The 12393-nt window shown below is 40.9% G+C and overlaps 2 protein-coding genes across 4 annotated transcripts in view; both read left to right on the top strand.

The window, feature by feature from the left end:
• The window catches only part of dnah2 (dynein, axonemal, heavy chain 2), a 122734-nt gene extending 118529 nt beyond the window's left edge, over positions 1-4205 (top strand). Inside the window, exons 87-88 of one of the 2 annotated variants that reach the window (XM_058395942.1) lie at positions 2555-2705; positions 3829-4205. In XM_058395942.1, the coding sequence (XP_058251925.1) occupies positions 2555-2705; positions 3829-3983 (306 nt within the window). In that variant the 3' untranslated portion in view covers positions 3984-4205. The remainder of the gene's footprint in view (positions 1-2554; positions 2706-3828) is intronic. The other variant, XM_058395943.1, reaches the window with a different exon arrangement.
• A 1122-nt stretch (positions 4206-5327) lies between these two features.
• kdm6ba (lysine (K)-specific demethylase 6B, a) overlaps positions 5328-12393 on the top strand; it is an 82729-nt gene continuing 75663 nt past the window's right edge. For both annotated transcript variants that reach the window (XM_058395784.1, XM_058395780.1), the window contains exons 1-2: positions 5328-6037; positions 9485-9651. The gene's annotated coding sequence lies outside the window, so the exon portion shown is untranslated. The remainder of the gene's footprint in view (positions 6038-9484; positions 9652-12393) is intronic.

The following is a 12393-nucleotide window of genomic DNA, read 5'->3' as shown; positions in this document are numbered from 1 at the left end:
AGGCACTGTTCAACAGGCTGACTGCAGTGGGGAAGAAACTGTTCTTGTTTCCAGGATGAGAGGGGTCGGCTGCGATCTTGGCTGCACGTACAGACACACATCACCAGCAAAGCATATCGATCTAAAGGGTGCTACAAATTCCTTGAGAATCTAACCTAAGCACTTTTAAGCCGGACGGCTCGGATTGTGATAATTAGTTTCGTGATTTGTTCGGCATTTTCCTCCTTCACGACTTTTGGTTGCCTTCATAGTATGGTCTTTTTAAACCTGGCATCAAACTAGAATCAAAACAAGCAGATAGACAGAAAATTGTGGGCGAGTAGGTGGTGCACTTGACTGTTGATTAACTTCACGTATATTATAATGTCAAATAGAAGACAGTTTGCTTCCACACTGGAATCAATTCCAAATGCCAATGCCTTGAACCAGTGGAGTAAAAGTCAAACCCAAGCATATGAACTTTCTGTACTGATCCGCATCATCTTTGCCGAATAGTTTGTGAGTTATGAAGTAGCTGGAAGGCTGGGGGATTTTCCAAAGTAGCAGTTCTCCACATAAGGCTTTTCTGTATCAGCCCAAGAGTGACCTAAATACTTTAAAAGCAAGCTTCATCAGCATACAGCATGTTATTGAAACACTATTGTGAAAATGGTTACAAATGTTATACCTATAAACTGACACAGTTTACCCTAGACACTTTTAGTCACCCCCTCCCTTATAACAAACAAACAAAGCTCTTCTCTTGGTGGTTGGAAATTGACTACATTGTTAGAACTGCTGATTTCTGGGTGACAATGATTCAGATGAAACATTGTCTAACAAACATCTTTGTTCTTGCCTGGAAATTTTCAATTCAATTGTTTTCTGGTTGTGCCTCACACACCAAGGTCAAACAACAAGGCAAAAATACTAGCGTCCAAACAGAGCTCTACACTAACTGTGCCATGTTGACACCATTGTCAATGACAAAAGGCTGCCATTTAATTTCTTATCACAGTCTGTGTCTTACAGTAAGAGTGAACATGTGATCGTTTCAGGCAGCCATTCAGTCTTGGTACACAAGCTGTACACAAGCAAGTCGGCATTAATACAATGTCCAGTGACCCCTAACAAAGCATGCCTGTTACGAAATGTCCACATGTCGGATGTAAAATCAATGTAATCACAGCTGGACACCTCTGTTTGGCCAAACTCCCTTGTTTCCTTTCGTATTTTCTATAACCACAGCCTTTAGCAAACGTCTGTATAGAAGCGCATGTATAAGCCAGCGGATTATATGGAAATATACTGTTTATATAGTTAATAGTAAATAGAAATAGAAATATTGCCATGGTGCAGGAGCACTTTATAACATTTACGGATGTAACAGACATTATTTAAAATAAAAATGTTCTAAACAGATATAAATAGGATATAAAATAAGAGGCACAATATCCCCCTTTTTTAAAAAGGGGTTTACAAAGGATCATAGGGCTCTGGATGTAACAGAAATGTCTCACAAGCAGGATGTTTAGCTTTCAGACAGCAGCAAGTGAGTGATTATGATGCTTGTAGAACAAGTTCATGACCATGTACATAGAGTGCTGGGAGCGGCATACATTCATTCACTGCCTGGTCAGGATCGCAGTGGTGGAAATTATACTACTACTTTAATTATATTTTGGAACGCACTTAATTTGTGAGAATGGGAAGGTACAAAATATAATAACAGCATGAGTGGAATTTAAAAAATCTGTCTCACACACACCTCTACTTGAGAGCATTTGTGAACGTGTGATGTACCCGAGGTTGAGGGACTCATTCAGATACTACTGCCAGTGCTGGGATTTCCACCTCTGGGTTTTTTTTCTGTGGTTCTGGTGTGGTTGGTTTCATATTTAATGTAAAAAAGAAAGCAAGAGAAAAAAAAACCCTGGTAGCCCAAAGTCAATCTCTTTCTGTGTAAACTGACATTAAGAGACAACCATATACCATATATAAATTCTTAATGTATTCTTAATTCTTAATGATTAAATTATATCTATTAATATAAACTGTATATCATAATACGTACCGTTTTCAACAGTAGATGCTTATAGCACAAGAGTAAAAAAAACATAGAACTTTCATTGTTAACACCACTAAGTCATTTTTAATTCCTAAACTAAACTAAAACTGGCTGTATGGTAAATAAATTGAATGTGTGTTTGTTGTCTTCTACTGTAAAATGTCTTCTTTTTGTCTAAGCATCTAAGTCTGCTTGTGTCATATTAGTGTTGTACAGTCTTTAAAAATAGAAATTTATTATAGTCGAGCGATTCATCTTTTTCTTTTACTTTTTTTTTTTCACATAAAGCATTTAAAAAGCAAAAGCATATTTCAATCCATTCGTTTTCAAAGCCATAATTATGTGAAACAGGATCCATTCAGAGACATTTTTGTCTGTATGTTGTAGCAGGATATGATAGTCTGTCTTACCAAAATATTGCACAAAAGTGCAATTACTACAATGCATTATTATATGTATTTATATTTTCTAGAATTTATGGATAAATTATGTGTCTCGGTCCTACAGGATGGTGTGTTTATTCGAGGTCTGTATCTAGAGGGAGCCGGCTGGGATAAAAAGAACTCGTGTCTGGTGGAAGCAGAGCCCATGCAGCTGGTCTGCCCCATACCCACTATCCATTTCAGACCTGTGGAGAACCGGAAGAAAACCGCCAAGGGTATACGCACTCTCTCACGCTCTCGCTCTCTCTCTCTCTCTCTCTCTCTCTCTCTCACACACACACACACACTTTAAACGTGGTTTAAATGTAAAAAAAAAGTTTTGTTACTAAGCATTTCTCAAATAATTATCATCAGGAATCATCCATCCATCCATCCATCCATCCATTGTCTATACCCGCTTTATTCTTAATTAGGGTCACGGGGGTCTGCTTGAGCCTATCCCAGTGCACATTGGGCGAAAGGCAGGGGTACACCCTGGACAGGTCGCCAGTCCATCACGGGGCATCAAGAATCAAATAAACAAAAATTTATAGTTAAATGTAACAAAAACTCTGATCACATAATATTTTGCAATGGCATATCATATATTTCTTTTGCCATTACTCAAAAAAAACTGTTATAAAACTACTACACTAATACAAAAAGCTAGAAATGCTAGCTAGATGCAATTACAATCACAGAAAGTTGCAATGAGATTGGTAAACAGAGGGTCAGTCATTGGGATAGCTCACATGCAGACAATCCTTCATCTAATTTGTACATGAGACTGATTACCTAAAGTAACCTACTCCCAACATAGGTCCCTCCCACATCAACCCAGCAAGAAGAAAATGACCAAAAAAGGAAATCTAGAAAACTTTTAGCCATGTTTCTGTATCTGTAAAACTTGTTATTCTGGAGAACATTAAGCATTATATATCCCCAGATTCATCACAATAATAAGATATGCCGCTCTACACTATAACAGCATTTCTGAATAATAATCTCTGATTGACGTAACTGTCAAAATGAAACCATTCACTTGTTAAAATCGTCACTCTATACAACGAATATGGCGTATGAAAAACTGATCTATAACAACAACATGAACAATCCACCAGACAGCAGACATGATGGAAGGAAGCAGTCCACATAGAGAAACTGTCAATCACAGGAAACAAACTGCATTGCTTTCATTTTTTTTCACTGAAGAAAGATTAATAGGGTTAACTGAAGGTTGTTCTTCAGTAAGTTAAGCACAGAAGGTACTGATAATCTGACATAAGATAACCTGAGCTGTGAATATGTGTCTATGCTGTAGAATTATTAGATGTTTTCTTGTACTTTGTGTTTGTGTAGGTATGTACTCTTGTCCCTGCTACTACTACCCTGTGCGCTCAGGAGGAGCTGGACGACCTTCATTTGTAGTGGCAGTGGATCTCAGATCTGGAGCTGTGCCTTATGATCACTGGGTCAAGAGAGGAACAGCTTTACTGATGAGTTTGGACACCTAGGCAGGCAACATGGGCAACACTCACACACACTTAGTATATCAATATTATAATACACAGTAGTAAATCACTTTTTTCACAGAAATAAGTTTAAAGGATTTATTTAAGCAAGTCTTTATATGTGTATATGATCCACTGCATTTTAACATTTGATATTTTATAGCTCTGTACTAGTTTAATGTTTCTATGTTTAATGAAATCTGTTTTTTTGTTTTTATTTGTTACTAAAAATTAAACTCGAATTCATTCAGACAAGACTCACGGAACTGATTTGATTATTTCTTCTATTCTCTGCACCCAGGATTTGAAAACTTCTTGCACAACCTTTCACTGTTAACAGCCTATGGATACAGAGACAGGAAAAAAGACACTAAAGTTCTCAGGATGGTCTTTAGACTCTACACGGGCTGGGGTAAATTCCTGAAAGTGGGTGGAAAACAAGAGGGAGTGCAATAGAAATGAAACTGAAGAATAGTTCTAAAGAAAGAGGGAGAGGTTGTGTGAGTGTGTGTGTGTGTGAGAGAGAGAGAGAGAGAGAGAGAGAGAGAGAGAGAGAGAGAGAAGAGGTGGGGGCCTCACTTCAAGGCTGCATTCAGACAGCCCTCATCTGAAAGCGTGAGACTTCCTCAGAACTGTAAGGGGCTCTTTACTGGCCTCCAGGTCTGAGTCAATGTGTACCACTAACTGGTTGTTGGGGCGCTCATAGCAACATGTTGAATTGAAATTTAAATTGGACCTCCAAGGCACTATTGTAGTGTCTCAAAGTACTCCAGATTTTTTTTTAAATAGATGTAAAGCGCAGAAGGGAGGGAATGACATCTTTTGAGTCCTCAAATGGAGAATGAAGTCCCCTGGGATTATTCATTACAGTTGTTGAATGTTCCCACCTCTGATCCATCCGGGCCACACGAAGAATATAATGAGGAGTGTGTGAGGTGACCAAATTAACATTTTTTTTTTTTTTTGGTCCAGTCCTATAATCATATGGATAACACCAACTTAATCTGTTTATGGTTGAACGTACTTGAAGAATGTGGGTCATCAGATCTAGGTCGTCTGTTTAAAATCTGATGATCATGTGTAGAGTTCATATCCTACTCTGAGTGACAGTAAATCAATCAGAAACACAAATCATCTTCCAGCAAGGAAAAGGAAACCGCTGCTGGAATTGATCAGAGAGCTTTGAATGTCATTGAGGGTAATTCCAGACGAGCGGGAAAGAATGGAGCAATCCTGGAATTTTGGGAAGTCGGTGTGTGTGTGTGTGTGTGTGTGTGTGTGTGTCCCCTTGAGAAGAGAGGCGGGGCAGTGCAAGACTCGTCCACCGAAAATAACCTGCATGGGAGAGGCAGAAAGAGCGGTGATCTACACTGAAACATCAAGGCGACAAACAGCAGCGAGTCCTCGAGGTAATGTGGAATAAAAAACTGCGCAATTTTGCAAACGTGCTCCGCGTTCTGACCCCCGCTGCTGACAGGAAACCAAACCATCATGTCTGGTACGACTCAGCGGACCTGCATGCGGGACGCGGCTTTCCTCAACTGTGGCATGGCCACAGATTTATTCCTTTCACAACTGAGATCTACTTCTTTTCAGAGAACACATTTGCAGTTCCTTACTACCCGGTGCACGAGGATGATGATGGGGACGATGAGGATAATAATGATGATGGTGATGTCGGGCCTTTTTTTTTTTTTTGGAAAAGACTAGTCGCCGTGTCACTGATGTTTGTGTATGGACACGTTCACATCACCGATCACAGCTGCTTCGTGATAGAAGTGCGCGCGCGCGCGTGTGTGTGTGTGTGTAGAGTTACGGTGAATAGCAGAAGCAGCAGTAGTGCAAGATCAAGCGCAGGTTATTTGCATGGGGAATTGTGACTTTGAAGGCGCTGGAGGATTTGTGCTGCGTGTCAGCGCGACGTTCACTCGTTCAGCGCGAGGAGAAACTGCGCAGTTGCATTTTGCTCTAGGAGGATTATTTTTTTGGGGGGAAGAAAATAATGTTTACAATGAGAAGCAGGCCGCCTCCCAGCTCAACCCTTCGCGCATTACCAGGTAAGAGCAACACTTTCTATTTTTTTTTTTTATTAAAATAAAGCGTGCAGTCTTCATACCCAAATAGGCAATTTTTTTTCAGGGCTCGGCACGTGACGTAACGCCGCGCGCTTAAATACGCAGCAAATTTTCTTCCACGTTAAGATGAACTACTCTATAGCTTCTATTTCCTTTTACACGCCGTCTGCACGCTCCGTCGTGTATAAGCCTATGATTACCATATGTAGCATTAAGAGTTAACATTCAGTTTGATGTGCGATCCAAAAGTTAACCCGTTTTCCAGTAATATAGAAAGTGATGAGCTCATAGTTAACTGGCGGACAGGAAGCGAGTGGGAGTTGCGTTACGTTGCAGTTTCTCTCTCCATTAGAAGCGCAGAAGAAACGGAATCTCCCCGCGGAAATGTGCCTAAAAAACACACATCATTAAAAAAAAAAAAACCCTCCACAGCTCGCTTTAGTCTGCCTTAAACATGATCTCTAGCTGTGGTTGTAGGTACAGAATGCCGTCTAGCAGCTAGTGAATGAGACTCAGGCCTGCTCAGGCTCCTCTCACACTCTCGTATTTCCTATGCAGAGATGTCATGTGGTGAAGTTGTGGCGGGTTCGCAGATTTTCCAGGAAGGACATTTGAATTTTTTCTCCTGAGCCATGTTTTTTTTCCCCTCTTCTCCTCTCTCTACGTCACCGCCCCCTTTTCCCTTCTTCTAGCTTCCCTTTCAGCACCATGAGGTGGCGCAGTAACACTAACACTGTCCCTAAGATCACCCTGTTCACCTCAGAGCAGCAGCTCTCAAACTTAATGACTCTCTCTCTCTCTATGCCTCTATGTCTCTCTCTGTCTCAAACTCTCTCTATGTCTTTCTCTCTGTCTCTCTGCCTGTCTCTCTCTCTCTGCCTCTCTTTGTCTCTCTGTATCTCTGCCTGTCTCTCTCTCTCTCTCCTCTCTCTCTCTCTCTCTCTCTCTCTCTCTCTGTCTCTTTCCTTCTCTGTCTCTGTCTCTAGCTCTCTCTCTGTGTCTGTGTCTCTCTGTCTTGCTGTATCTCTGTCTCTAACTCTCTCAATGTCTTTCTCTCTGTCTCTTTGCATGTCTCTCTGTCTCTTTGCATGTCTCTCTCTGCCCCCCCCTCTCTGTCTGTCTGTCTGTCTCTCTCTGTCTGTCTGTCTGTCTGTCTCTCTCTCTCTCTCTCTCTCTCTCTCTCTCTCTCTCCTTCTCTGTCTCTATCTCTCTCTCTGTCTGTCTGTCTGTCTCTCTCTGTCTGTCTGTCTCTCTCTCTCTCTCTCTCTCTCTCCTTCTCTGTCTCTGTCTCTATCTCTCTCTCTGTCTGTCTCTCTCTGTCTCTAACTCTCTCTCTCTCACACACACACACACACACACACAGTGGGGTCCAATAGTCTAAGACCATGTTTAAAATAAACAGAAGGATTTATTTTGGAGAAAATAACTTCAGTATTTGGAATATTCAGGATTCTGGACTTTTCCTAGGTCCTGTTTATATGTAACTCGAAGTGTAATTTGTGATACAGAGCATAGTATTTGCTTCTACCTGCTGTTTTGTACGAAAGCTCTACTGAAGCACGTGTTCAGACGTCACTAATGGATTTGATCTAAAATGGATCAGAAGGTTGGATGGAACAGGTTTAGGTTTATATATCTTAATGCTACAGCAGACAAAGACATTCTATGCTATTGTGTGCTTCCAGCATTGTTGCCACACTTTGGGAGGAAAAAAAAACATGGGTGTGATGGTCAGGTGTCCACTTAGGTTTGGCCACATAGTGAAAGAAGAAAGAAAGAAAAGTCTTGAAGGGTATTTTGAGCAAATGGGGTTAACTTTTAAAGTTCTTCTTAGAAACAATGGAGGAGGTTCTCTTTACGAAAGGGTTCCAAATAAATCTTCTTCTATCATATTGATTCGTTTTAATTCTTGACTATTTCACCCACTCTTTCATCACACACTGAAACACGTTGCATCAGCTGAATATTTATTTATTTATTATTTATTTATTTTTTTCCAATTTGCCATTTGGTCCGACTTGACATTATTATTATTATTATTATTATTATTATTAGTTATGCTTACAGATACTGATATTGAAAGATACTGATTTGATTCAAGTAACTAGTCAATTTGACTAATAATTGTAATATCTAGAACCTTATTGATTGTGGTTGATTGTAACTAAATTACCACCGTCACTTAATCCATGTGGACGTTTTCTACTGTCTACATACCAGCTTTATTTTATATCAGTAATAAACCAAACTGAGCAACAGTCTGCTGGGAGAACACAGCACACCTGGGCTAAACTGTGGACATTTATTGATTTGGCTTGCACTTGTAGCTTGAATAACAAGGACAAGACCAAGATAACAGCTTTCCAGATCACTATCGCTTTGTGCTGCTCAGTCCTGCTTACATGCACCCCACTCACTGTGGGGAGAGAAAGAAAACACAACTAATATTAACTCACAGAAATGTCACATCCAGCATCACCCTTTTAGCTCATCACCCAAATTACACCTTCCTGCCAAACCACACCTCATTTCCTATAACATCACCCAACATTCTGGACCTGTAGCGGTAACCTGAGCTTAATCACAGTATAAACAAGACTCAAATCTTAACCTGGATACATGATGATCAAATCCTTCACGTATTCAACATGAATCTTTGGAAGTAAATGAAATATATGAAACATCCTGTGCACTTTGTCAAATCTAGTACTTAATGCGATCCTGATCAATACTTTAAAGCTGTTATTTAGTATGGTTCAACACAGCTGGAAGCATAATTCAGTTGTATTTGTGAACATTTACAGGCAAAATTAGGTTTAAGAACTATCTACAACAGGGACATGGTGGCTTAGTGGTTAGCACATTTGCCTTGGACCTCCAGAGCTTGGGGTTTGATTGCCGTTTCTGCTCTGTATGAGTTTAGTGCATGTACTTTCTGTGCTTTGGGGGGGTTTCCTCCAGGTACTCTGGTTTCTTTCTTCTGTCCATAGCCATGATTGGCATCTCTGAATGGTGCGTGTCTCTCCCTCAGGCAGAACACTGGGATAAGATTCCTACAATTCTATGTAGAAATGGTGGTACAGAATATGGATGGATGGATGGAATTACTAATAACATCCACTAGATGGAGCCACTTACATGGGCAAAGAACAGTTAATTCACTTATATTGTGTTTATATTATGTTTTGGAAAAACATAACCATTCATTAATATTTGCTGTTTTAATGGTTTATATCAGTCTAGGATTTAAAGTATTATGTAAACTGAGCTTATGATTATGAGGTAAAATGCAATGTTTTTTTGTTTTTTTTTTAGCTACTAACTAAGTTACTCAGGCAACACAACACAAGGTGGAGCACAAGTGCTTGATTCCTGAGACGAAATACCTTCTTATACCCGAAACTAATTGAACTGTTGTTCTTTCCGCAGGTGGTGGTGGAGCAGCATGGCTGAAGTGTTCTTGGCCGACATGAGAACCTCCCTCAGACACGGTGCAAATCAACACAGCATCCAATCATCCAGTCAATAAAATGAGATCTGAAGCTGCCCTCAGAGGAAACATGAGCATGGAAAGTGCTGAGGATGGAGTTACACAGGTGCTGTTTGAGTCTCACTAGAAATGTTCAATGTGTTCAGTGTTCAGTAATGCGTGAACATGTTTAAGAACTATGATAATCATTGTATGAGTCAAGCCTGATATTTCCTATCATCCAAGTGACATAGTTTCCATTTGACGTTTACATACTGAGGCATCTGTTTTTTCTAGATAGCATGTCTAGATGTTCCATATTAGTAATAATTTGAGGATAGTGCTGATGAGGGCTAATGATGATGTCACATTGCTCGATGTATCTGCCGTTTCTGTGAACATGACTAACATACTGAGATTTCCTTTCCCTGTTTTTCATGTAAATCTTCATACCAAAGTTAATGATCTTAATAAGCACACATCTGTGTTCATAAAAAACACGCACATAAGAAAGGTGGATCAGTGCTTCCAAACTACCTTTTAATACTGGGCAGCGAATACCCACTAGCACTAATTCAGTCCTGAGTTTGTGTTGCTGTCTATGCGGTGTTCTGCATGCTCTCCCTATGTTCTTGTGAGTTTTCCAATTTCCTCCCACTTCCCAAAAACATGCCAGAAGGTGGACTGTCCATGCTAAATTACTCCTATGTGTGAATGAGTGTGTAAATACTCCGAACAGCCATAACATTATGAGCAGTGAGAGGTGAAGTGAATAAGACTGATTATCTCCTCATCATGGCACCTGTTTGTTGGTGAAATATATTAGGCAGCAAGTGAACATTTTGTCCTCAAAGTTAATGTGTTAGAACCGGGAAAAATGGGCAAGCGTAAGGAGTTTGACAAGGGCCAAACTGTAGCTGCAAAAACTCAAATTGCTGAAGAAGTTAATGCTGGTTCTGATAGAAAGGTGTCAGAATACACAGTGCATGTTGGGTCAGGGCTGTTTTGGTAGCAAAAGGGGGACCGACACAATATTAGACAGGTGGTCATAATGTTATGCCTGATCAGTGTATGTGTGCACGGTGCTCAGTAATGGATGTTAATGGTTATTAGTCGTCTTCTTCTTCTTCCGGCTTTTCCTTTAGGGGTCGCCACAGCGAATCATCTCTCTATATTCTGCATCCTCAACACCCACCAGCTTCATATCCTCATTTATTACATCCATATACCTCTACTTTGGCCTTCCTCTTTTCCTCCTGCCTGGCAGCTCCATGTCCAACATTCTCCTACCAATATACTCACTCTCCCTCCTCTAAACATGTCCAAACCATCTTAATCTGACCTCCCTAACTTTGTCCCCCAAACATCCAACATGAGCTGTCCCTCTGATGTACTCATTCCTAATCCTGTCCAACCTCGTCACTCCCAAAGAGAACCTCAAAATAAACCATAAACCATACAGCATGGTCGGTCTCACCACTGTCTTGTACACCTTCCCCTTGATTATTGATGATATTTTTCTATCACACAATAGAATCTAATCCAACCTGCCTGCACTCTCTTCTTTACCTCTTTCCCACACTCTCCATTACTCTGGACTGTTGACCCCAGGTACTTAAACTCCTTTACCTTCTTCACCTCTTCACCCTGTAATCTTACTGTTCCACTTCCCTCCCTTTCATTCACAAACATGTACTCAGTCTTACTACGACTGACTTTCATTCCTCGTCACTTCAGCTGCTCTCACTACAGATCACAATGTCATCTGCAAACATCTGCAAGGAGACTCCTGTCTGACCTTCTCTGACAACTGGTCCATCACCATAGCAAACAGGAAGGGGCTCAGAGCCGATCCCTGATGCAGTCCCACCTCCACTCTGAACTCCTCTGTCTGACCTGCAGCACACCTCACCACTGTCCTGCTCCTATCATACATGTCCTGCACCACTCTGACATACTTCTCTGCTACTCCTAACTTCCTCATACAGTACCACAGCTCTTCTCTTGGCACCCTGTCATACACGTTCTCCAAGTCTACAAACACACAGTGCAACTCTCTCTGACCATCCCTATACTTCTCCATCAACATTCTCAGAGCAAAAATTGCATCTGTTGTGCTCTTTCTGGGCATGAAGCCATACTGCTGCTCACAAATTTCCACTACCTGCCTTAACCTAGCTTCCACTACTCTTTCCCATAGCTTCATTGTATGGCTCATCAACTTTATCCCCCTGTAGTTGCTGCAACTCTGCACCTCACCCTTATTCTTAAAGATCGGCACTAATACACTTCTTCTCCATTCCTCAGGCATCTTCTCACTCTCTAAAACCCTGTTAAACAAACTAGCTAAAAATTCCACTGCTGCCTCTCCTAGACACTTCCAGACCTCCACTGGGATGTCATCAGGACCAACTGCCTTTCCACTTTTCATCCTCTTCAAAGCCTTCCTGACTTCATCCTTTCTAATCTTATCTACTTTCTGTTCCACAGAGTTCACTTCACCTTTCTACTTTTTTCTCTCTCATTTTCTTCATTCATCAGCTCTTCAGAGTTCTCCTTCCATCTCCTCTGTACACTCTCCTCACTTGTGAGCACCTTTCCATCTCTATACTTAATAACTCTAACTTGCTGCACATCCTTCCCATCTTGATCCCTCTGCCTAGCTAACCTGTACAAGTCCTTCTCTAGTGTCTAACCTAGTGTACAACTCGTCATATGCCTTCAGCTTGGCCTTCGACACCTCCCTCTTCACTCTGTCCTTCTACTCCTTGGCTAACCTCTTCCTCTGAATACTATTCTGAACTTCCTCATTCCACCACCGAGAGCCATTTCTCTTACTATCCACACCATAATAAAACAGCTTGAATCC

The sequence above is a fragment of the Hemibagrus wyckioides genome, linkage group LG07 (assembly GCF_019097595.1).
Source record: "Hemibagrus wyckioides isolate EC202008001 linkage group LG07, SWU_Hwy_1.0, whole genome shotgun sequence".
Taxonomy (NCBI): Eukaryota; Metazoa; Chordata; class Actinopteri; order Siluriformes; family Bagridae; genus Hemibagrus; species Hemibagrus wyckioides.
Note: the sequence above shows the minus strand (reverse complement) of the source record. Positions and strands in the feature narration are given on the sequence as shown.